Genomic DNA, 26353 nt, shown 5'->3' with positions numbered 1-26353 from the left:
GACCCTGCATGTAGCCATGTCATTGTTCAGCAGCCTGCCATGCTCTGCCGACCTTGGGACTTACAATGGACTTAAGTTAATGGCCTGCCGTGTGGTTTGGTAACATCAGGACTGTGCCATTTTATTTGTCAACCTTGGGGCTTCTCAGCCTCAGTATCCAGCAGCTGTCCGAGTGAAGAAACACCTCTAGCTTCAGTGGGCCAGCAGCTGGAGGCAGAGTTAAAGCCCAAGGCTGAGGGGTTTTCACCCAGCCCCTGGAGTCTGGACTTTGACTTTGACTTAAAGCCTCCAAATTTTAAGAATAAACCCCTGTTTGTTAAGGCCATCCCATTTGTGGTATATTTCTTGTCAGAGCAGTACTAGGTAACCAGAACAGGTGGTGTAGTGCCTAAGGCACTTGACTGCTAACCAGTAGGTTGGTGGTTCAAACTCACCAGCCACTCCTTGGAAGGAAGGTTGGGCAATCTACTTCCGTAGTGATACAACCTCAGAAACCCAAGGAGGGGTCGCTATGAGTTGGATACAACTCGACAGCAGTGTGTTTGGTTTGGTATGGTTCCAAAAAATGGTTCTAGCAGTTTACAAAATTCCTCATCTCCTGGAAATACATGATCCCTGCCCTTCCCCACCCCCAGTCCTCTCCGAGTGTGTCCTACCTGTGTTTTTACTCAGGCTGGTCTTCTGGGAGCCAGGGCCCCTCAACTCTTCAGTGCTTGCTGACTTCATGACAGAATTGATGGATGAAAGGGTGCTGATGAGCTGTGAGTTGAGGGAGCCGATCTGTGAGTGAGGTGCCCCAAAAGCTTCCGCCAGTTCAGTGTAGTTCTCTGCCAGCAGTGTCTGCTGTTCTGCCAACAGCTTCTGGACCCGCTCAATATAGTGGTCCAGGCCCGCCATCATTCCAGCTGGAGCCTGGGGCTGGGAGCTCTCCAGGAACTCTTGGACAGGCTCGTCCCCAACGCCAACGCTCCTCCTGCTGCCTGTTGGCCCCACGGCCAACTGTGGAGGCCCACAAGCTATGCTCCTCATTCTGAGGCCAACCAGATAGTGGTCATTGATATTTACCTGCCCCACTCCTGAATCTTTGGTCTTCACGGCTGATGGCTTTTCCAATCCAGAACTGCCAGAAAGCAATGTTCCAACACCAATGGACCGTGTCTTGTGGGGGGAGCTGATGTCCCTGACACGGCCTTCTCCTACGGCCACCGTCCTCATCTCCACAGCATGGGTGCTGGTCTGCTTGTCCAAAGTGTTCGGGCTAGTGTTAGTGCAAGAGTCTACAAGTATGGCCATCTCAGTGTTGGTGAATTGGTCCTCCTGTTTCAAAAATGTGCTGGTGTGCTGGCTTGTCATATGAGGCACCGCCATGATAGCAACTTCCACCTGGCCAACAACCTCCGTGTTCATGCTCCGGGAGGTGCACTCTGTTGGAGAGCAGACCCTCACGTCAACAGAACAATCTCCGCAACCAATAGATCGCATGTCTTTGAGAATCAAGCTCGTCTTGAGGAGTGTCAGGTCGTTCACAGACTCCTCTGTGTTGCTGCCTGTCTCACAGACACTGACGGCCACACCCACACTCTTGTCGCACATCTCCACAGACCTCCCAGTACATCGGTCATGCACTTCCACCTTCTCCTTAACAATCCACCGATTCATGGGCAGCTCAGGCCCCACGACAGTGCTCTTACAATCAGGCCAGCAGGAGACGCCTATGCTGTGTGTTTGCACAGTGGTCCCGACACAGGCGTCCACCATGTCTGTGTGACTGCCTACCATTTGGTCTCTCGTCTGCACCACGGCCTCTACCATCTTGCTGAAGACAAGTGGCTGGGCCATCATGGCTTTGTCGACCTTTTTCCTCGACCCGGCGGCCTGCAGTTCTTGCTTCAGTTTCGTCATCTCCCGGTCATGGGTGGTTTCTTTGAGCTGTACCTCCAGGCGATAGATCTTCTCCTTTAAGGCTTCTATGGTCTGCTGTTGCAGCTCAATTTCTTTGTCGGCTTCTGTGGTTACTCCCAGCATGGCCTCTGTCACACCGACGCCAGAATTCTTCGTCTCAGTGACCGTCCCGACAGCTGCATCCTTCCGGGACCTGGAGCCCCTGTGGTATACGACGATGTCATCCATGGTCTCATCAGCACCCACTGCCACCGATCGGCTGTCTCGGGGCCGGCACTCCCCGTTCTCCCTGAGCCCCGAGGTGGCCTCGTAGCTGCTGTCCTGGATCTTCTGCTCCAGGGCCTGCATGTCTGCTGTGAGCTGCCGGAACTCCTTCAGCCTCTGCGTGCTCTGCTCCACGCTCTCCATCTCTTCCTCCTCATAGTCGATATACAGCTCCCCGCCACCCCTCCGGGCCTGGGAGAGCTGCTGTAGCTGGGAAGCATTCCCAGCACTGTAGGATCGCTTCCGGAGACCGCAGACATCGTTTTGGGGGGCAGCCCTCTGGCTTTTCAGCTGTGAGGCCAGCTGTCTTTTCTCCTCTTGCAAGACAGAGATCTTGACCTGGAGCACAGGGATGGTCCGCACCTGCTCCTCCAGCTCCTTCAGGCGCTTCAGGGCAATGGCCATCTGCTCACGAATGTGCTGCAGGTGCATGGGGCTCACGTTGGTCACTGGAGTGGAGACCCCTGAGCTCAGCGGGCTGTGGCGGATGGAGCTTCCCATGGAGGAAGTGGTGGCGGCGGCTGGGCCATAACTGCTATAATCCCCATTGCCCTGGAAACCATTCTGAAGCTGGTGCATGGCAGGGTTGTGGTTTCCGGGACCCAAAAAGGAGGGGAGAGGGCTTGTGGAGCCCATGCCTCCAAAACTGGCCAGCCTGGGCCTTCGGAAGTCCCCTGGTGCCACCTGCATGGTGGCTCTCTCCTGTTCGAGTCTTCTCCGGGTCTCCATCAGTGTCTTGGTGACATGAAGGTTGTGATTTGGAAGTTGGGGAGAGGGAGGTGGCAGCTGTCGAGTTTCTGGAAGGGTAAGGAAGGTGGGAGAGGTCTCCAGAGGAGCAGATGGCCTTGGAACTGGGGTTGACGTCACGTGGCTTCTGGCTAGAAGGAAGCCAGGGCACTGCTTGCTGTTGTCACTGTCAGAGGAGGAGAGGGATTCGGTGGACGTCCACACACCTTGCCGACCATGTGTGGCCTTGGCTTCTGGGCATGGTGTGGAAGACTTCTGTCTCTTCTGGATGTTCAGTTTCTTGATGGTGTTTCCCTTCTGTATGTCATCCACATACTTGAGGAAGTCTAAGTCCAGCTGATAACCATAGGGGGTCTCTACAAAGTAAGGGTCTCTCTGTTCCTTGTCATGGTCTCCATTCAGAACGTCATCTGCTTTTCCTATAAGAGAGAGAGAGAGAGGAGATCGTTGTAATGCCTTGTGCGATACGCAGGAGTACAAACTAATGTTCATGCGTGGTGCAGTGTGGTGAGCTGTTGTGACTGTCAAGAGTCTGACAGACCTAAGTTCTCATCCTGGAAGTACAACTTACAGCTGGGTAAGCAAGTCAATAAACCTCTCTGGACTGCAGCTTCCTGCTAAGCAAAAATGGAGAATACCAAAACCAAAACTAAACCCCTTGCCGCTGTTGTCGAATGCGACTCAGTGCCCCCAGAGGATAGAGTAGAAGTGCCCTGTAGTGTTTCCAAGGCTGTAAATCTTCATGGAAGCAGACATCTTTCTCCCTTCGAACAGCTGGTAAGTTCGAACTGTCCACTTTTCGATTTGCAGTCAAGTGCTTTAACCACTGCACCACCAGGGCTCCAAGAATACAGAATATTTTTTTAACTCATAGTTCGTTAAAAGAATGTCATGAGACAATGGTTTTAAAGAGCCAAACACCGAAGTCCTTCCTAAATAATTTAATTTTGTTTGAAAGCATGTATTAAAAAAGATCTGAAAGCTTTTTCAAACACATCATTGCTTTTGTCCTCTGTGGTCCTTTGAATGTGGAAAGTAGACATTAAGATTCTTATTTTACAAAATGTAATCTGAGCACAAAAGTTAAGTCTTAGAATAACAGAGTAAGTCAGAAGCAGATCCAGGGAACCTGGGAGAGTTTGCCTGCCTCCGGCTCCTTCTAAACAGCAGCCAAGCGCCCCCTAGTGGCTGGCCGTAAGACCACACTTTACCTTCACACCTTCCTTGCTGAGAAAGCGGTGACACAGAGGACACTGAATGATTAACTCTGGCGGCAGCGGCGTATGTGTAAGAACACAGTCAGAGGGTAGATTTCAATTCCTTTGTGTTGTCCATTGCTCACTTCATCCCCCTGCTTAAAAACAATCACCACCAAAAACCTCTCCCAATTTGGAACAAAAATCTCCACTTGACTTCTTTTCGATTTTTACTCACTATCCCAAGAATATGCCCTTGTTTTATATTCATGAGGAGTCCAAACAGATGCAAAGGAGAATGAAAACTCGGGCCAACCTAGACTCTGACCACTGCAGTCATGTGGCACTTCACTTCTGGCTAAACCAAACATTTATACAAAGAAAACACAAGAACCTTTCAAAGCACAGATCTTGCTGCTGACCTGGGTTACGTCTTTCAAAACTTAAAAGCAAGGCCGTTTTTGTTGAAACTGTAAGATCAAGTAAGATCCTAGAATCATACCAACAAGCTTTACATTTTTTGAGCTCTTCCAGAGTGCTAAGGTCTTAAAAGCAATGAGAGAAAACGCCAAGTCATCTGCATATATACTTATCCTAGGTATATGAACCCACCTGATTACTGTCAAGTTTCTGGGTTTCCTGACTGCCCCCCAGCCCCCAATACTACCTGACAGTGGGAATACGCTGAATAAAATTTTAAGAGTCTTGCCTCCATTTCACCCCCTTTCCCCTTAAAATGTTGGAATGCAAAAAGTAAGACTGCCAAACAAGAGAATAAAAGGATTATAAACCTGTGTTAAAATTTAAAACATTATATTGCTCTAGCAGTTAGAAATTAAAGCACTAGATTTCAATTCTAACACACGCAGAAATACAACTGTATTTTTTAAGAAGCGCTCAGCAGCAATCGACTGTTTTCTAGCTTAAGAAAGAGTGTGAGTCTAGCAGAAGTGCCTGGCCGTGAAAGGAATACTCAAGCTAATGAAACTTGCCTTTTCTTCTCTTTCTTATTTCAAAGTTTTCAATGCCACATGGAGAACACGCTCACTCAAACTATGCAGCCAGACCTGTTTCCAGGGCTGTCTGGAATTCCATAACCAAAGAGAAACTGCAGGCTCCGGTGTCAGGCAGAGGCAGGGAGCTCTTGCGGCCCCGAGCCAGTGAGGCTGAAGTAGCCCACTCTGGACCCAGCCGGGTCTCCCGAGTGGAGAGCAGAGGCCGCTGGGCTCACAGCCTTTCTTCCCGGCCCTCTATCGTACACGGGAGAATTGAGGCAGCGATGCTTAGGCCCTGAGCTATCCACTCGTCCGCCCACGCCACTCACTCGCCTGCCTGCGCGCCGCCCACCCACGCACCTACCAGGAGCCGCCGGCCCGTCTGCCTCGCTGCGCTGCACCCCAGTGAGCTCGCCGCACCAGGGCTCGGCCTCAGACGCCCGCGTTCCTCACCCCATAAGGAAAGGAGGTCCAACATTCGTGTCAGCTTAGCCAGGCCACGCACAAACACCATAGGCCGACGGTTCACCAATGGAGACCCGCTGCAGCTTGGGTTACACCACCCCTAACACACTCAGCTGTTCGGCATTCCCTGTTTGCTTAATGAAAACAGGAAACCGGGCTCTTTTGAAAACGCGTGTGCTCCAGTGCTCTGTTGCCAGGAGTAAAAATAAGGCCAGCAATTTAAACATCGCCACAGAGAGAGGCTCTGTCTCCCCTGTACCAGTCACTTCTTCATGAAAGAGTTTGTGTTCTTGTGTGGCAAGCTAAGCGGCCTCGGTCCTCCCTCATCTCAGGAAGCCCAGAGGCACAACTGACCCCAGTGTTCTCGCAGGTTCCGAAAGGGCCTGTATGTCAGGACCCACTGGTTCCAGAGCACCCCACCGACTCTTCTCAACGTGGTCCCTAACAAGCAGTTCTCCTCAGAGTTCACTTCGGCTGAGCTTTGCTGCTGGTGAAACCTTTGTTTCTTTTAATGTTATATACCAAAAGAAAATAAACATCCAAACAAGAAGTCTTTTCCACTTCCAGTTACAAAACGGGTACCTACTTGTAAAAAAGAGAAAGCGGCACGTTCAGAACCATTTAAAGAAGAAAGTCACTCAGAATCTCACCTCTAGTGCCAAATATTAGTATTTTGACATAGCTCCTTTAAGATTTCTCAGCACAGCTGCTTCTTCCATTTAACATTATAGCTTAAGCATTGTGAATAGGAAACTTTAATTTTTGTTTTGTCTTTTCCCTTCAAACAATGTTTTCAAAATGAAATGAATGGATGTAATTTCAGAATTTGGGACAGCAAAACACAACACACTTCACAGCCAAAATTAACTGGCCCCTCCCCTACGTTATTTCTAAATTCAATTCATAGAAATTGTGAAAGGTTTGGGTCACACTGAATTATCCCCAGATGAACTCTGGACTTTAAAAACTGGGCATCAGTGGTGGTTTGAATGTAACCATGCTTGGCTTTATTATTTCCTGACACTGCCTGCACCAGGGCCATTCTGAACCTGGCTGAGGCTTCCTGAGTGGTAAAGCAGACAGCCCCAAGGATCTGTAATCCAAGTTTCATTCTCTGTCAACAGGAAGAGCAAGATGTGTCCTCAAGGTGTGAGCTCCACAAGAAACTGTCCATGGTAAAAATTATTCTGTAACCACAGACAGACATCTAGTGCCGTTACTGATTATCACCTGCTTTCTAGTGCGCTTTTACATACATTAACATAAATGTGGCACTCAGGGGCTTCAGCTTTATTTTCCAGTTGCTTCCTGTATGTCTCCCTGGGCTAGGATAAGAGCATGTTGACAGTAAAAAGTTGAGTTCAAAATTCCCTTCATTGCTCTGCCCTTCCAACCACATACCAATTAACAAGATGCTGGGGACAACTTTGATGTTTACAAATGTTTCCGGAAGAAATACATACTTGAATATGTGACACAATGAACTTTGACAAAAATCTCAGTGCTCTGGAGATTTTTAGCTGGGCAAATTTAAAGGCTGTATTTCCCTAGCCTCCTTTACTATTAGTGGGGCCATAACTGTAGTGACATGTCATGTAGCTACTCTTAGGAGTTGTAAGTCCTTCCTTATAAGGCTCAGGAATAGCTCTCTGGCCTTCTTTATTCTTAGTCCCTTCTTCCATCCTGCTACCTGGAAGACAGATGTAACATATGGTACACAAGCAGCTATCTTGGTCCACGAGGTCACCCTCTAGTGAATGGAGGACTCTGGATCTCCAAGGGCTTCAGGGATCAAAGCTTTCATACCATTCCTGGAGAGGCTCCTCTATACTTCTATAGGAAGGAGGAACAAACCTCTCTTCTGCTTTAGCTATTGTTTGTTTGGGGTCTCTGTTACCTGCAGCTAAACTGAATCCTAGTGGGTACATGTCTCTGCCACAATCCTCTCTCCCCCTCAAAAAATTAAGACTAGACCTTGAAGAAATACTAAATGATAAACCAGGGAGATGCTACAATAAAACTTTTTCACGACAAAACAATTTGTAAATTCAAGAATAACTAAGAAGTATAATCAAACCAAAAACTAAACTCACTGCTGTTGAGGTGATTTGACTCATAGCAACCCCTCCCTAGGTTTCCAAGGTGCTATCTCTATGGAAGTAGATTGCCATCTTCCTTCCGAGGAGTGGCTGGTGGGTTTGAACCACCAGCCTTCTGGTTAGCAGTCAAATGCCTTAGGCACTATGCTACCAGAGCTCCTAGAAGCATAATAGCAACAGTTTAAAAAAATCTGAGTGGGTGATACGGAGAATCCTGACTACCCAATAAGGCCTTTTCTGAGTAATGCAGCTATGCCTGCTTCCACCCAGTCCAATACCGCTGGCTGTATCTCTCAAATGGAACAGCTTTCTAACGAAATATCCTAGAATTGAGGGCTGGGCTATCTGGCGTTCACAAGAATTTTCTGAATGTAAGAATTTTCTGAATGTCTGGAAGGGCAGTGGTAAGGATGGTTCCTGGCACCACCTATGCTTTTGTAATGTAGCATTTCTGGTGGGCTTCATTAGGTATAGAAAAGGCACCTAATTCAGTGGGAAGAGTAGGAGGAAGAATATGCAAGAAACGAAGTGAAGAGACAGAGTCTAGCTGGGTGGCAAATGGCTGACACTCTAAACCTAACTCTAATTGAGCGCAGACACAAAGGCGTACTATCAACAAAAACAGCACGCTAATACGTGGGCTAGTGACTAGATGGAAGAGGATCCACTAGGGGCTGCTTTCTGAAGATAAGTTTGAAGACAGGTTTGTGATGAATCAGTGAAGGGGAAGAGGACTACATGGGGAAGAGCCGGGTAGACGTTGCCAGTGCAGCCCAAGGGAAGAAAGACTGGACAGAAAGGTCTGGCTGCCAGCTGAATGAGGACAGAGGCCACCAGGCCTGGCTCCCCCTAGTCACTGCTGGGCTGCACACCAGACCCTGTGCCGGGGAGAGGAGGCCAATGAAGACTGTCTGCATGTGTGTGGATTAGACAGAGGTCAGGAAAGAGATTAAATCCAAGAGGACCAGTTAAAATCCAAACATGAGTGTGGGCCAATTTAAAAAAGAAAAGACAAAAATAAAACTTCATTCATTCAACTAATAATAAACGCATGTCTAGCTGTTATAGACTGAATTGGGTGTTGGAAGTCCTAACCTTTGTACCTGTGAATGCGACTATTTGGAAAAGTTTTTCTTCTGTTATGTTAATGAGGTCCTATCAAGTTGGGTAGCTCTGAAACCTAATCTTATCTGAGTGGTCTCTTATAAAGGGGAATACAGACACAGAGAGACATACCGGGGAAGAGAGACACCCTGTGACGATCCCTCTACAAGCCAAGGAATGACCCAGAACGCCCAACTCTACTGAAGGAAATCTCCCCTGCTTCCAGCCACTGCCCAGATCTGGACTTCAGCCTCCAAAACTGTGAGACAATAAATTCCTGTTCTTTCAAGCCACCCACGTGTGGTGTTTATGTTGCGGCCATCTTAGGTAACTAGGGCTGCCTATCTATCTCCCTTTGTTTACTATGGACCTGTTCTAGGAGCTGGGTACACAAGTGTGAATGAAAGAGACAAAGTTCCTGTTTTCATGACGTCCACAGTCTAGTGGGGGTGAAGATGCCAAGAACAAACCAACAAACTGAAATGCACAGCTGTGTGAAGCTAAGAGCTGTGTCAGGCTGTTTGCCTGTGCATCAAGGTAAGTGGCTGGGCTGCTGACAGTGGCCATGGCCTCTCAGGCCAGCACCATCTCTGAGCCCCCCTACCCACTAGACACCAAGAGGTCAGAGTCTCGCTTCCTCCTTCCCTCTTCCAGCCCAGTTTACACAGTTCATGACTTTGGGGAAACCAAACACCAAATGTGGGTGCACCCATTGGAGATACCTCCCTATGCCCATCCCAGACTCACTGTATCAGGAGAGAATTTGAAATCAAGCAACTGATGGTAATTTTACTCTTTCTGTATTGAACTAACCAGCTGCCATAGGAATGGTGACCCCATGTGTGTGGGAGTAGAACTGTGCTCCACAGGGTTTTCAAGGGCTGACATTTTTGGAAATAGGTGGACAAGCCTTTCTTCCGAGGCACCCCTGGGTGAACTCAAACCTCCAACCTTTCAGTGAGCAGCTGAGCATGTCAACCATCCATACCAGCAGGGACTCCTTTTCTATATTTACGACCTGTAAAACATAATGTTCTGTTGAGGGGCTTGGTTTATGGCCTGAAGAACAATCTGAAATTTCCTTGCAATTCTTCTGCCACAACAACATAAGATGAAGATATGGATATTCAAAACATCATTTTACTTCAGGCGGCCAACAAACATATGAAGAAATGTTCACGATCATTAGTCATTAGAGAGATGCAAATTAAAACAACAATGAGATGCCATCTTGCTCCAGCACTAGTAGTAAAGTTCAACAAGACAGAAAATAACAAATGCTGGCAAGGATGCAGGGAGATTGGGACTCTCATACACTGTTGGTGGGACTGTCGAATGGTACAACCACTGTGGAAAGCAGTATGGCGATTCCTTAAAAAGTTGGAATTAGAAATACCATTTGACCCAACCATTCATTCCATTACTAGGTATATATCCTAAAGAAGTGAGAGCCGCGATAAGAACAGACATATGCACACCCATGTTCATCACAGCACTATTTACAATAGCCAAAAGATGGAAACAACCTAGGTGTCAATAAACTGAGGAATGGCTAACCAAACTTTGGTACATACACACAACGGAATACTATGCAACCCTAAAGAATAATGTAGAATCTGCAAAACACCATATAACATGGATGAACTTGGAGGACATTATGCTGAGAGAATAAGTCAATCACAGAAGGATAAATATTGTATTAGTCCGTTATTGTTAAAGTCAGGGAAAGGTTTATCTATGGAAGGAAATTTTCTTTGTTGGTTACCAGGGGTGGGAGGGGAAGGTAGGGAACACTGTTAGATAGGTAGAGATAAGTATTGATTTGGGTGAAGTGAAGGGCAATGTACCAAATGTGAGTGATCAACATGGTGGCACTAAGGAAGATATAGAGAGGTATATGGGAGGTATAGACAACAAAAATGAACCCTTTTGTACATACAGTACTATGTTGTCAGTGAAGGCAAACATGGGTATACGGCTGGATAGATGGGTGGATAAGCTGAACTATTAGGTATGTCTATGAAGCAGGGAGTGTACCCAAGACCATGTATAGGGTTGGCAGACAATGGTCCTATAAGTGTATTTGTATGATCTGAATTCCCAGATGTATAGTAAAGCTGACAAGGGACAAGGTTGTAGTCACTTCTTGGTCACAGCCAGCTACCCAGAGGGACTGAGTAGTTGAACCTGTGGGCTCGGGACCACAGTCACAGGGGACATCAAGCTCAACTGGCATAAAGGACTACACAAACCATTGTTCCACCTCCTACTTTGGTGAGTAGCGACTGGGAACTTAAAAGCTTGCAAGCGGTCATCTAGATGCAGTGATGGGTCTCTCCTTGTCCAGAGCAAAGAAGAATGAAGAAAGCTAAAGATCCATGGAAACAATTAGTCCTAGTGACCGGTACACCATGTGATCAGCAACCTATACGACTATGAAACCAGAAGAACTAGATGGTGCCCGTCTACCACTGTCAACCACTTGGAGGGGGATCTATGTAGGAGATCCTGGATAGAGAAGAACAATGTGGAACAAAACTCAAAATCATTTGGTGGGGGCAGGGGGAAGGGCGACCAGGTTTGCTGGTCTGATAGAGCCTGGTGGAACTACTGAGACTATGGCCCCTAACTGCCCTTCAGGTCTGGAATTGAACCCATGCCTGTGATTTCCAGCCTAAGAAAAGACAGGCTTAGGAGCTGAACATTTACCTGCAGTAGATACACTCCTTGGAAAGAACAATCATGGGAGAAATAAAGGCTTTTTATGCACAAGGAGACAGCTCAGGGGGCAGGGGTGCATGAAGGGATGGACACAGGGAAGAGGTAACTATCGGGAGGAAGTGGGAGGGGAGCTGTTGCATTGTGGTAAATTGTGGTCAATGTCATGAGACAAAGTGCATGTGAACTGCTGTATGGAAAGTGAATTTGCTCTGTAAATTTTCACCCAAATCACAATTTAAAATAATAATAATAATTTCACTTTGATTCACAAGGTATTATATGATTCTGGCATTTCATGGAACTAAACTTAACTGTCCAAATAATATCTGAGTTAAAGAAAAATAACCATGAGTGTACTTGCTAGGATGGAACATTAAAGGGTAGCATTGGGAGGATTAACCTGCTAGCAGTGGTTCTCAACCAGGGCAATTCTGCCATGAAAGGGGCTATTTGGCAATATCTAGAGGCATTTTTTTCTGGTTGTCATGATTGGAAGGAGGGTGCTATTGGCATCTAGTGGGCAGAGGCCAGGGATGCTGCTCAACATCCTACAAAGCAAAGGACAGCCCCCCACCACGAAGAATGATTTGGCCCAAAATGTCAACAGTGCTGGGAGCGAGCAACCCTGTGCTAGAGACACATGCAGAGTCAACACATCATATCCAGTGACTGAGAATTGGGCCATATAAGCTGTCATCTTCAAGTCTTCCAATTCTTAGTGCTACTGTAACACCATGCTCAATGGCAGGGTGAAATAACAGTATCTTTCCATGAACAAGTACTGAGTACATTTTTTTAATTTTCACTTAAACTTGATTTAAAGTTTTAAAAAACCTCAAAAATACCCCATTGCTGTCTCCTGAGGAGCTCTGGTGCCTAAGACATTAGACTGCTAACCAGATGGCTGGCAGTTCAAACCCACCAGCCAGCCACTCCTCAGAAGGAAGGCTGGGCAATCTACTTCCGCAGTGATACCGCCTCAGAAACCCAAAGAGGGGGTCACTATGAGTCGGAACCAATTTGATGGCATTTAGTTTTTTTTTTTTTTTTTTCTGTCTCATCGATTCCAATGCACAGTGACTCTATAGGACAAAGTAGAACTACCCCATAGGGTTTTCAAGACTATGAATCTTTATGGAAGCAGACTGCCTCACCTTTCTCTGAGGAGCGGTTGGTAGGTTTAAACCACTAACTTTTGGTTAGCAGTTGAATGCTTTAACCACTACACCATCTGAGTGCCTTCGGTTTTAATTAGGCCTTATGATTTAAATTAAGGAAGGAGGAAGTGAGACTCTGTGACCTCTTGGTGTCTAGTGGGTAGGTGGGTGTCTAGTGGGTAGGTGGGTGTCTAGTGGGTAGGTGGGTGTCTAGCGGGTAGGTGGGCTGAGAGATGACGCTGGCCTGAGAATCCCCGGGGAATATGCTAGTTGATTGATGTACTGGGACATATTATGAAAAAAAAATTATTTCTCAACTCCAATTTACATTTGTTGTTATTGTTGTTGTTATGTGCCGTCGAGTCGTACCCGACTCATAGCGACCCCTCCTTGGGTTTCCGAGGCAGTATCACTACGGAAGTAGATTGCCCAACCTTCCTTCCAAGGTGTGTCTGGTGGGTTTGAACCACCAGCCTTCTGGTTAGCAGTCAAGTGCCTTAGGCACTACGCTACCAGAGCTCCTCCAATTTACATTAAGATTGTTGAATAAAGTTTTTATTAGATAGAGGAACATGTCCTTATTGCTGGGCACTGAGTACTTCTCTACATACTTGATCATGTGAGCTTTGAGCAAAAATTACTGGAGGTTTCTAAAAACTGGGCCCTGGTGGCCTTTTGAATGGACAAAATGTTGCCTTTATGATTTTATCTATCAGGATACACTGACTTCTTTGTTCTGCTTTCACTGCCGCTCACTGGAGGCCCAATTACTGACTAATGGCCATGAAAACTAATTGTAGCCAGGTGCCCGACTTTCACATACTGTTGATGATGTTTTCCTTACCAGACCCTCTACTCCACTGTTGAAACCCAAGAATTTCACTAATTCCCACTAACGTGCTGTTCCCTCTCACATGAATCCTGGAGACTGTGCCCAAAGAGCTGCACTAGGCCCCAGAAAGCATATAACTAACGTGGATTCCCACAGTGAAAGCAGGAGTGTGCGAGCATCCTGCTGTTCCAGGCAGCCCAAAGATTCCACCTCAGTTGAAGCCTCAAGGCAGGAAAGAAAACCAGCAGAATGAACTGGAGGCCAGAACACAGTTCTCATGACGTTAATTACTCAAAAGTCTGAAAGTGCCTGAGTGAGCAAACCAGCCTTCCTAGGCACGACAGTGGGATCAGAATGACAGGGCTGGATCGTGTCCTTTGAACAGGTTTAATGGGAAGGTTCTCTTGGTGGCTCTGTCAGCATTAAGCACCTCTATCTGCCGGGGCTCCTTGTTCCAAATCTGGGAAATACCATTTTCTGGAGAACATTCAATAATCACTGGAAAAGGACAATAACGTAGGTGTTCTTTGTCTGTTTTTTTTTTTTTTTTTTTTAAATGTTTGGCATATGAGATTTTATCTTGTTTCTACATTTACTGAAGAATTATTTTAACACCTGCTCATTTTCCCTCCCAGTTAATACATCCATTCATTCATTCAACACAGATTGGGCACCTGCCAGGAGTTTGGATCTATTCTAAGAAGACTGAAATAGTATGCGGGTGGTGCAAATGATGGATGTGTTCCACTGCTGAGGGATAGGTTGGAGGTTCACGTCCACCCAGAGGTCCCCTGGAAGAAAGGCCTCGTCATCTACTTTGGAAAGATTAGAGCCATTAAAAACCTTATGGAGCTCAGTTCTTCTGTGACACACTTGGGGTCGTCAAGTTGTTGTTGTTATGAGCCGTCAAGTCAGACCCAACTCATAGTAACCCCTCCGAGGCAGTATCACTATGGAAGTAGACGGCCTAACTCCCCCAAATCGACTTGACCATGACTTGCTTGGTTTTGGTTTTAGGAAGCCTGAATCCCTGTACCACCTACATCCAATTTTACCAAGACTTCTCAGGTTACGGCTGTTTGAAACCACAACCTGCATACTTCATGCAAATAAAACAACAATACTGAAGAAAGCAAAAGTTCATGCCTGGAGTTCAAAAGAAACATGAGGCCACCAGCCACAGCACACATAGCTTAACTGTGCAGTTTTACAGGCTTGGCTTGCTTATACAGCCAAGTTTTAATATGGTGGTTATTCCCACATTCCTAACTCCTTTTGGCTTCTCTCCCTGTATCTTCAGACTTCCTCTCACAACTGATTTCATCTCTCTTCACTTGTCTCCAGGGATGGGAACCTGCATTCTTTCTTCACCTCTTCCACCATCTCTCATTGCTCCTCCTTTCTGTATTAACTCCATATTTCAACTCTAACCAGTCCCACACCCCATAAATGGAACAGTGATCTAGGGAAGATGCAGTCATCAGACTGAAGGATAGATCTGTTCTTTCATTCAATAAATAGTTATTAAGCACCCACCATGTGCCAGACACTGCTAGGAGTGAAGCAAAATGGACATCTGGACTTACAAACTATAGCAGGCAAACAAGTGGTCACATAGATCAATACATAACTGCTAAGTGCTATGAAAGGAAAACACAGCAGGTACATTAGGGAACTCAAGGGGACCCCATGTGTACAGAGCAGACCTATGCTCCATGGGGTTTTCAAGGCTGTGACCTTTTGGAAGCATATCACCAGGGCTGACTTCTGATGTGCCTCTGGGTAGGTTCAAACCATGAACCTTTCTGGCTAGTAGTGGAGTACAATGTTGCAACCCACTCCAATAGCAATAATAGTAACACAGTAGGGGAGGGCAGAGGACCCCATCTGGGCTGGAGGCAGGGGGTCTATCCTTGGGGGATTTGGATAATCTACTAGGTAGAGAGAGAGAGAGAGAGAGAGAGAGTGTGTGTGTGTTGGGGTGGATTTTGGAGGAAGAGGATGTGCAAAGTTCTAGGCAGGGGAAACCACATATACCTGTTACTCTTCAGAGATGAAGAGATGACTTTGCATGATGTGGAAAGGGGCCAAGCCTTGATCTTGCCCTGATTTCATCCTACTCAAGCAGGGCCTAGGAGTCCTTCTGAGGGTTTTGGGTGCTTATGTATAATTGGAAGGAAATGAAGGGTCTGAAAAGGGAAACAAACAGCCCTGGTGGTACAGTGGTTAACCACTTGCCTGCTAACCAAAAGGTTGGTGGTTCAAACTCTCCAGTCGCTCCATGGAAGAAAGATGTGCCAGTCTACCTCCCTAAAGATTACAGCCTAGGAAATCCTATGGGGCAGTTCTACCCTGTCCTATAGAGTCACTATGAATAGGAATCGACTCCATGGCAGTGGGTGTGTGTTTTTTAAATTTTAAATAGGGAACAAAGCAATCCGATTTGCATTTTTGAACACTATTAAAATTCCCTTCTGTGTCCTCCTTTGAGTTTTGTATGGATTGTCTGAGTCTCCATGAATCTTCCCAGTAGCATACATTCCTTTGCATGTGAGTTTCGTTTACTCATTTAGATACTAAGTGTTAGGTGGAATGTTAGAACCACCAGAACCTGGAGCTTGTCAGCACTTTTCCACCTGTGTCTCCCACCCCCCTCCCCGCCCCATGCTGAGGAGGATGCGAGAAGGCCTGGCCACCCTGCGTCTTGACTCTGGGGGCAGAACCTGAGATCAGAATCAGAGCCCTGAACTTGCCCCCTCCTGTGCTCCATTCATCACCTCATTTTGATGTCTGGAAAGAAACAGTTCTCTTTAAACTGATGGATGACTCAATGCAGAGACATGCTGTGGGGTCTTTACAGTCCAGGAGCCTAAGCTGGGACAGATGTGGTGTGAGTGATGGCAGGCGGGAAGGACAGGGGACATCTGGGGAATTCAGACTCTGATTCAGCTCGCTGAGACGTGACTGCAGACCTGCTCCATATCTGACATGGAGGAACAGTTTATGGGAATAGATACATAGACAGCCACCATGGATTCAGCTCCATTCATGGGGACCCTATGTACAACATGCAGCACTGCCAGTCCTGCACTATATTCATGATTGCCGATATGTTCAAGTCCGTCGCTGCAGCTACTATGCCAACCTACGTCACCAAGGGTCCCTCCACTTCACCAAACATGATGTTCTCCTCCAGCAACTGATCCCGGCTGAGAGCTTACCCAAAGCAAGCAAGTGGGACCACATTCATTTCATGGTGCCCCATGAAGTTTTCACTGGCTAATTTAGGTTGTCAAGGCTTTCTTCCTAATCTGTCTTAGTCTGGAATGCCTGTGGGAACCTGTCCACTGTGGGGGACCCTGCTGGTATTGAAATACTGGAGGCACAGGCTTCATCATCACAGCAAGACACAATCCACCACGGTAGGAAAAAATGACAGATGAGAGGAGGAGGATGAGAATAGTGAGGGCTAAAAATGTGAGGCAAAGACAACCTTACCTTTGTTTACTCCCATAAAATGGGTTTGAGGTGTTTATGATACTTATTCAAACTCAAGTGAGTTTGAGAAGATCTTGAGATTTGTTCTCAAGATATCTGCTTCCTAGGGTGGGTCAGAAGATGCTCCCTGAGCCTTGGAGGGGATGCACTTGTGTATGTGTGTATGCATGTAAACAAAAAACAAAACCACACATGCATATGTGTGTACAGGTCATATGTGCCTGTGTGTGATTATGTATGTATACCTATATATGTGCACATGTATATGTATGACTGTGTATGCATGCAGATGTATATATGTATATGTGCTTGTGTATGTGTACACATATATGTATGCTGGTATGTGTGTGTAATGTGCCCGTGTATGTGTACTGTGTAAACATATATACGTGTGTGTACATATGTGTGCATGTATGCACATGTGTGTGTGCGTGCATACCAGGGCTGGGACAGAAGAGCTCTAGTCTGGCAACAATTACACTTGGGAAGGAGCTCTCAATGCTAATAGTAAAACAAAACAAAAGCAGAAAGAGACACATCTTTCAGCCTTTAAAGTGTATTATGAACAAATGAAAATATTTGTTGAGGATGAAGGCATGTGTGGGTGTTTCTGGACATCTGACTCTTCTGCCTCTAATGAAACCCTAAGAGTAGAGACCTCTTTACCAGGCTTGGAGAGACTGCATCCTACAAACCACAGAGCACAGTGTGGCAATCATCCAGAAGGGACTGCCTGAACTGGGGGCCACACACTGGAGTCTCTGGGTGGTACAAAACGGTTAATGCACTTGGCTGATAATTGACAGGCTGGAAGTTCAAGTCCACCCAGAGGTGGCTCGAAAGAAAGGCCTGGAGATCTACTTCTGAAAAACCAGCCATTGAAAACGTCATGGAGCACCACTCCACACACAGGGTGCTGCCATGAGTTGGGGTTGACTCAACAGCAACTTTACTTTTTCAGGTTGTGCCAGGTGTTAGGCTGTACCTGGAAAGGCGCTGCCAGATGGGATGAGCAAAGAACAAGGCACAGGGCACTGAACACGCGATGTTATGAAATCTGGTGTAAAATACAGCTGAAGAAGCATGGGCTGGAAGCAACCTTTGGAAATCCTCACAAAGTCCTCACAAAGCCCTCATTTCCCACCTGCAGACCTCGTTGGTGATTGTGCAGTTCCAGGCCCCTGGTGCCCACAGCGACCAACCCTGTGTGTCTGTACCACCCAGGGGCTCCCGGCACAACCTGACCATCCTGCAGTGCAGTTTCCCTCCGGCTGTCCCATCAGCTCTCCTGTGGGCCAGAAGCCAGCTGCAGGTGGGAGGGAAGAGAAAGAACAGGGAAAGGGTGTCTGTTCTGGGAGTGCAGTGGGCTATGTTCTTCATAAAAACCACATTATATTAAGGAGGCATATGATGATTACAGAGGCCTTGGGGTTACAATGGCTTCTTTTCCAGCTCTCAGCCCCAGTGACAAGTCACAGCAACTGTTTTGCCCAAAACAATCTTTCTCCAAATAGCCAAGATACCTCACAGGCTCTTCAATACAGGTCTTGCTTTTCAAAAGTTCACTCTATGCCACTTTGCTTTTACAAAAAATCTATTATTAACACCTGCTTTCACTAATCAAAAATAATTCAAAGAGGATTTTCACTTTCACGAAAAAAGGAGAAAAGCAAAGCTAGCCTTCAGCATCTGTTTTGCTGTAAACAGATAATAAGGCAGCGAGCAGCCCAGCCTACTTCCCACATCTCAGCATCAAGTCACCAAAGCTTTGAACTGTGTCTGTGGATACTGTATGTTACTGTTATTTTAGGTTTTGTGTGTTATTTGGTATGATCTGGTAGGCTATTTTTTTGGGTCTGGGAATGCTAAAAACTTTTTCCCATATAACAAACTAAGTGCCCATCAATGTAGGAATCGGTAACCAAACTGTGGTACATATATACAATGGAATACTATGCAACACTAAAGAATACAGAATCTGCAAAACACCACATAACATGCATGAACTTTGAGGACATTATGCTAAGTGAAGTAAGTCAATCACAGAAGGACAAATACTGTATTAGTCCACTATTGCAAAAAGTCAAGGAAAGGTTTATACATGGAACTTTCTTTGTTGGTTACCTGGGATAGGAGGGGAAGGAGGGGATAGTCCTAGATAGGTTGGGGAAAAAAAAAAAAAAAATATATATATATATACACCCCCCCGCATATGTGTGTGTGTGTGTATATATACACGTACATACACATATATGTATACACACATATATATGCACACACTTAGATATGTATGGGAGCTCTGGTGGCATAGTGCCTAAGGCATTTGACTGCTAACCAGAAGGCTGGTGGTTAAAATCCTTCAGCCACTCCTCGGAAGGAGGCTTGGGCAATCTACTTCTGTAGAGATACTGCCTTGGAAAACCCAAGGCGGGGTCACCATGAGTCAGATATGACTTAATGGCAGTGAGTTTTATTTTTATTTATATATATATATATATGTATATATATATATATATATATATACACACACACACACACACATATACACACACACACACACACATACACACACACACCAAAGATTATTAGGGGTTACCAGGGGCAGGAGGGAGGGGGACAGTGGGAGCTTTGTTTGCAGGGCACTGAGTTTATGCTGATGGTGGCAGAGTATTTTGGAAAAGAATAGCAATAATGGTGGCACAACATGAAAAGTATCATCAATGTTCCTGAGCTGTAAATGTGGAAGTTGTTATGTTGGAAAATGTATTGTGTATGTTTTTATCACAATAAAAGTAAAAAAAAAATTTTTTTTAAGTACAGGAAGACTGTCCTCCTTTTTTTCAGCTGGCTACAATGCCAAAGGACTGGACGGAGCTATATGGGACAGTCGTTGGAGCCCTTTGGGGCAAGCCATGTGTGAGGATAGCAGAGTAAAAAGAGAGGGCCCTGGATCTCTGATGATTACAAAACCAGTGTATCAGCCCCGATCTGCCTAATTTACTTGAGATAAATAAACATCTTGCTCATTAAAAAAAAAAAAAATCCCATATAAATGAATGGGGAAATCCCTTCTTTGCTTTATACCATTTTGGCTTACAAAGGGCTTTATAGGAACCCTTAACTTTCGCAGCGTGGGGGGAAACCTGTTCTTACTCCCCAGCATCCTAGGACGAGCTGCTATTTCCCAGTGTCCACTGTGTGAGGAATGTTGCCGAAATCCAGCCCAAGCTTGTCACATGTGTACACAGAGGAAACTAGCGTGGGGACGAAATGCTGTTTTCTCCAACTTTCTTCAAAAATAGTATCTGTAAAAATAATACCAGTAGAGAAAACAGTAGCACAAGCTATGACTGTGGGACAAAAAGGGCTCTTCTAATACAACAATACTTTTTTTTCGGGAGGGGGGGCAGGTAGCGATAGTATTCATAGGAAACCCAGCCCGCATATTTTGTTTTATAGTATTTATATAAGAAAAAGAAAGCAGCTTAAGGGCACACTGAGCGACTCCCAACTAGAAAAACAAAATGAAAATAAACAGCCCCAGATGGATTTAGCAATCAGAAAGGGCCTTCTGGAATTTAACAAAACTATAAACTCAAAAAGGCGAACTTCAGCCTACAGGTACGAGCTCTTACTCCTGTAGCAATGAATGACATCTTTGTGTGAAAGTTGAAATTTTCACTGAACCAGAAATCATATCCTAAGCTAGGGTTTCCAGCTTGTAATAAGAGTATTTTTCATAAAGGAGTTCTGGTGGTGCAGAGTTTAAAGCACTCGACTGCTAGCCAAAATGTCGGCAGTTTGAACCCACCAGCCACTCCGCAGGAGAAAGATGAGGCAGTCTGCTTCTGTAAAGATGTACAGTCTAGGAAACCTTACGGGGCAGTTCTGTGACTCCTGTGGGGTTGCCATGAGTCGGAATCAACTTGCTGTTGCTGGGTTTGGTTCTTTTTGATATTTTTCAGAACACACGGAGCTGGAGTTTCTATTTCACCCTACCCACCCACATCTACCGCCCTCCCCTCTTTTTCTTTTTTAGGCTCTGTTACTTACCCACCCCAAACAAAATAACGATGATTTTCAGCAAGCAGGAAGCTCAGTCCCAGGCATGCTTCCCCAGGCCTTTAAGAGTCTGCACACATGAGCAGGCAGACAGCCCAGGAGCTGTTTCAGAGAATTTATTTATACCCATTTGGAATTTCCTGACCAACCAACAGCCTGCTGGCCATGGGGTTAATTCTAGCACTCTCAGTCTGTCCGTCCATGAGACAGCAAAAATGACCAAGGAACCAAAGTGCCAGCAAGAATCTTAAACAAAAAAACAGCAGACAAAGCTTATTCATCCCCTTCTAGTTCTTCAAACAAACTATTCTCACACTCTTTAGACCCATGATATCCAAACCCAGAAATGCAGTTGTAAACCTGCTCATTCTAGGAAGAACTTAGATAGGAAGACAACAAATGTTCCCTCCTCCTTCCCGCTGACTATGTGAGAAAGATTCCCTGTTAGAATTTCAGCAGCAGCCGTTTTATGAAGGAAATGATTCAGTCTTACATTCAGTCCACGGGCTGGGCTGGGAACACGCGGTTCCTTTTCTTGGTTTACTCTTATTTAATGCAACATATAATCTGAAGACTAAAAACACTCACCACTTGTCAACCACAAACCCAAGCCTCCTCGCCACCCCCCGTCTCCCGCCATTTCCTTAAACATTTTCTCCAAACTGAATCACGGGACTCTCAGACAGAATTAGTTCCCAAAACAAGTGCATTCTGTTCTGGGTGATAACATCCTGGAGCAACCTTTTGTTTCTGTTTTTAAAAATTAGTAAGAAGGATCTGTCCCACTAATGGTTGAAATCTGTCACTTCGAAAAAACCAACCACAAAGTTATTTTAACCCTTTCTTCATCTCTGTCTGAATCTATCCAGTCAGCCTGGCTATAGAGGAACAAGATTTACCAGCTTCATTACAGGACAGACAAGCCAAGCCAGTTCTAAACAGTAACAAGGAGATCCTCAGTGATTAAGGAGGATTCTCAGGGGTCAGCTTTGTGAGATTCAAACCAGGGGAGAGCTGCGTGGGGAGAGAGCCAGATTTCACAAGAATCTGTTGGCTTTGTCTAGCTTGGCTGGTTCTTCTGAAGCCCAAACACGCCTGCCTCATACCATTTACCTTCTCACTCCATCCTCCTCTCACTGGTGGTTGGATGAGTTAAAGGAGCTTATCTTTGAGACAGATTTTTTCCTCCACGTGAAGCTCCTAAGATTAAACTTTGTGAGACCTTGGGAGTCATTTGGGTTTGTTTCCCTTGAAATAAACAAGCAGATGCCAAAAGAAATAACAAACTCAGAGCAAAGGTTCAAGTGTCAGATACTCTGAAGTATTAAGTCCAAACCAAACCAAACTCACTGCCACTGAGTCAATTCCAACTCATAGTGACCTCTTTTGGGTTTCCAAGGCAGTAAATCTTTATGGAAGTAGATTGTCCAGTCTTCCTTCCACAGAATGACTGGTGGGTTTGAACTGCCAACCTTCTGGTTAGCAGTTAAATGCCTTAGGCACTAACTCACTGCTGTTGAGCTGGATCTGACTCATAGTGACCCCTCCTTAGGTTTCCGAGGCAGTATCACTATAGAAGTAGACTGCCCAATCTTCCTTTCGAGAAGTGGTTGGTGGGTTTGAACCACTAGCCTTCTGGTTAGCAGTCAAATGCCTTAGGCACTATGCCACCCAATACCACCTCTAGGAGATAAGAGATGTGAACTGAGCCTATTTTAACTCCGTTTTTTAATCTTTTTTTTTTTTTTTAAATAAATAGCTATATTGAGGTATAATTTACATACCATAAAATTCACCCATTTTAAACATACACTTCAATGAGTTTTTAGTAAATTTATACAGTTGTGTAAATCAGCACCACAATCCAGTTTTAACATACTTCCATCATCCCCCAAATCCCCCTGGGCTTGTTTTATTATTTTCTTTTAATACAGAATATTTCTTCTCTGTAGTTTTAATAAAATTCTGGTATTATTTAGTCACATTTATTATATTCCAAACTAAGTATTAATGCAAAAAGACTTGTTCTTAAGAATGAAAACAAAGAAAGTATCTGAATGTGGTTTTCCTGGTCACTGCAAAGAAAGGGAAAACCTGCTAAATTTCAGTTCATTAACGCTGTGTTCTGGTAAGAAGGCAGCTTCCTTTAGAAAGTAGTTTGGGGTAGTTCTTTCACTAAAGGAGCTTATACCTGACCTTGAGTGTGTTGGCCTGTGTGCTGGTCCAGGGGCAGGTTCCTGCAGGAAAAAATCATAGTGTGGGAATAAACATGTAGTCCTTTATCAGACGATGATGAAGGTTGGGAGGGGGCAAGAATAAACATGAGCTGTCTGCTTGGAAGCTGTCACCTCACCAGAGCTCCCATTGTAGGCAATGAGACACACCCAAGTGCCTTTACTCTCTCTTAACATATGAACAATCCCCACCCATCCGTCATCTGTCATACTGTGACAGTTTGCATGGTGCTGTGATGCTGGAAGCTATGCTGCCAGTATTTCAAATACCAGCAGAGTCACTCAGGCTGGATAGGTTTCAGCAGAGCATGAAACTAAGACAGACTAAGAGACTAGGAAGAAAGGCCTGGAGATCTATTTCCAAAATCAGCCAATGAAAACCCTGTGGATCACAAGAGAACAGTAAGTGCTGCAATATGAGCCCCTTAGGTTGGAAACCTACTGCTGTCAAGTTGATTCCAACTCAGTTACCCTACAGGACAGAGTGTAACTGCCCCACGAGATTTCCAAGGCTGCTATCTTTACAGAAGCTGACTGCCTCATATTTCTTCCAAGGAGCGGGTGGTGGGTTCAAACGACAACCTTTCAGTTAACAGTCAAATGAGTAACCACTGTGCCACCAGGGCTCCTTCTAGGTTGGAAGGCACTGAAAATACACAGTGGCTGCAATAATGGATTCAAGCATACCAATGCGAAGATGGCACAGAACTAGGCAACGTTTTGTTGTGTTGTACATGGGTCACCACGCGTCATAGCCAAGTTGATAGCAGCTTATAATACAACAAGAACAGAAGTACAGAGGAAAAAACCAAATGACATCTGGGAAGATGAAAATGTACTGAACCAAGGTCCTTTCTCTGACGGGCAGAGAACAGCAGGAGAAGGTGCCACTCGGTGAGAAGGGGCAGATAAAAGGCTTCTGGGGTACCAGGCTGCCAGAGAGCCCACTGGTGCCATATTCGTCCTTAGTGTGGAGGCTGCAGAACTCTGGGATCGCAACCACATGGATCTGAACCCCACACTTCTCAGGCCAAACAAGATTACTGCTGTTGTTGTTGTTATGTGCCCTCGAGTCGGACCCGACTCATAGCGACCCCTCCTTGGGTTTCCGAGGCAGTATCACTACGGAAGTAGATTGCCCCATCTTCCTTCCGAGGAGTGGCTGGTGGGTTTGAACCGCCAGCCTTCTGGTTAGCAGCCAAGTGCCTTAGCCACTATGCTAAGGAGGCCTTTATTCCAGAGGGTCTAACCCAAGTCAAGAATTAAAGCCAGAGCTCAATCAGTAGTATATAATTCACACAGTCCATAGTGAATTACAGTGTGGACATCAAGATACATGTTACCTGACCTCCAAGGCTGAGTTACTGCCCTTCCCCAACATGTTTCTCTTACCCAGTTCACACCACCTTCTAGTCTCCTAGCTACAGCACAAATCCACCCGGAGTATCAGACTTGCAATGCCCTCCCTGCCTCTACTTGCCCACCATCCACCCTGCATGATACTTCTGGTCATGCTTACTGCTGTGGGCCAGCCACTGCTCCAAAACCTTGACACGTATGGACTTTATCTGCACAACAACCGTACGAGGTCAGTGTGATTATTTCAGTATTTTACAGACGGCACCTGTGTCATTCATAAGGTTACTGCTCTTCTCTTGCTAAGTTAATACTACATTGCACTGAAGAGCTATTAACAAGAGGGCTGAGCAGAGTGGCAGGGGGAAGGAGCTGAGCATCTCTGAAGGATGGGAGGTCAAAGAGAAAGGACACAAGAAGAGAACATGGCTCCCAGGTCCTTAGAAGGAAGACATTGGCCTGGAGAAAAAGCCCAAGCTTGGATGGGTAGAATGCATGGTTCTGCAGCTCAGTCACGTCTCCATCTATTTTCCTAGTCTTATTTCCTTCTGTACCCTCTTCCACCTACCCAAACCAGGTGACTTGCCATTTTCTCAACAAACCCTGCATTCTCCTATTTCAAGGCTTTCGCTTGTACCATCCCTCCCCTTGTGATGTGCCCTTACGCCCATCAGTCTCTAAGGGCCAGCACACAGGTCAATTTTCTCATGTCTTCTCTTTCCCACAGCCCCTACATTGAGCTAGTTTGTTTTCACCTCTGTTCGCACATTGGGGCACACATCTCATGCCCCCTATGCCTTCATGTAGGAGCTTTTTCCCCTTCATCTCAGCTAGTGCTGGGCCCTGAGCATTTGACAGGCCTAGGACAAAGTCCATTGAATTCCTCCTAAGGAGCCACACTCTGAGTGTCTGTCTGCTTTCAGAGAGCTACATGAAACTATTGTCCCTGGGTGGTGCAAATGTTTTAGCACTTAGCTGCTAACAGAAAGTCTGGAAGCTCCGGTTCACCTAGAGGCCTCAGAACAAAGGCCTGGCCATCTACTTCCCCAAACCAGCCACTGAAAATCTCTGTGGGCGGAGCACTAGGGCAAGCACTCAGGTTTTAATTCCATTCCTGTTGCCATCCTTTTCTCTATCCCACTCTCCAGCTGGGTGTTATTTTCTTACTCATTTTACATTTAGTTTGTCTTGCAAACTCCCTGTTTTTGGAATGAGCTATCACACCAATTAGGAGCTCTGGTAGCATAGTGCCTAAGGCACTTGACTGCTAACCAGAAGGCTGGCAGTTCAAACCCACCAGCCACTCCACGGAAGGAAGGTTGGGCAATCCTACTTCCCTAGTGATACTGCCTCGGAAACCCAAGGAGGGGTCGCTATGAGTTGGGGCCGACTCGACGGCAAATAACAACAACAACATCACACCAATTAAGAGGTCCTGCGTGATGCAAACAGGTGAAGGTCCAAGTGATAACCAAAAAGTGAGCGGTTTGAGTCCACCCAAAGGCATCTTGGAAGAAAGGCCTTGACAATCTACTTCTGAACAAACCACTGAAAACCCTATGGGGAGCACAGCTGTACTCTGAAGCACACTGGGTCACCAGGAGTCAGAGCTGAGCCTAGGGCAACTGGTTCTACAACAGATAAGAAAAATAACTTGAATTCTGTTATATATTAATTTGGTTTCTCTCATGTTTAAATGTAGCTCTTAAGAGCTAGAGAGA

At 45.8% G+C, this 26353-nt stretch overlaps 1 protein-coding gene across 1 annotated transcript in view; it reads right to left on the bottom strand.

Moving 5' to 3' along the window:
* KANK1 (KN motif and ankyrin repeat domains 1) overlaps nt 1-13194 on the bottom strand; it is a 42457-nt gene extending 29263 nt beyond the window's left edge. The window contains exons 1-2 of the mRNA XM_007955982.2: nt 13164-13194; nt 657-3332 (exon numbers count right to left, since the gene is read on the bottom strand). Of these exons, the coding sequence (XP_007954173.1) occupies nt 657-2895 (2239 nt within the window). The 5' untranslated portion in view covers nt 2896-3332; nt 13164-13194. The remainder of the gene's footprint in view (nt 1-656; nt 3333-13163) is intronic.
* Nucleotides 13195-26353: the final 13159 nt, after the last annotated feature.

This window comes from Orycteropus afer, unplaced genomic scaffold (assembly GCF_000298275.1).
Source record: "Orycteropus afer afer isolate SDZICR_OR568_19922 unplaced genomic scaffold, OryAfe1.0 scaffold00569, whole genome shotgun sequence".
NCBI classification, from domain to species: Eukaryota; Metazoa; Chordata; class Mammalia; order Tubulidentata; family Orycteropodidae; genus Orycteropus; species Orycteropus afer.
The sequence above is the reverse complement of the archived record's forward strand: the minus strand, read 5'-3'. Positions and strand labels throughout refer to the sequence as shown.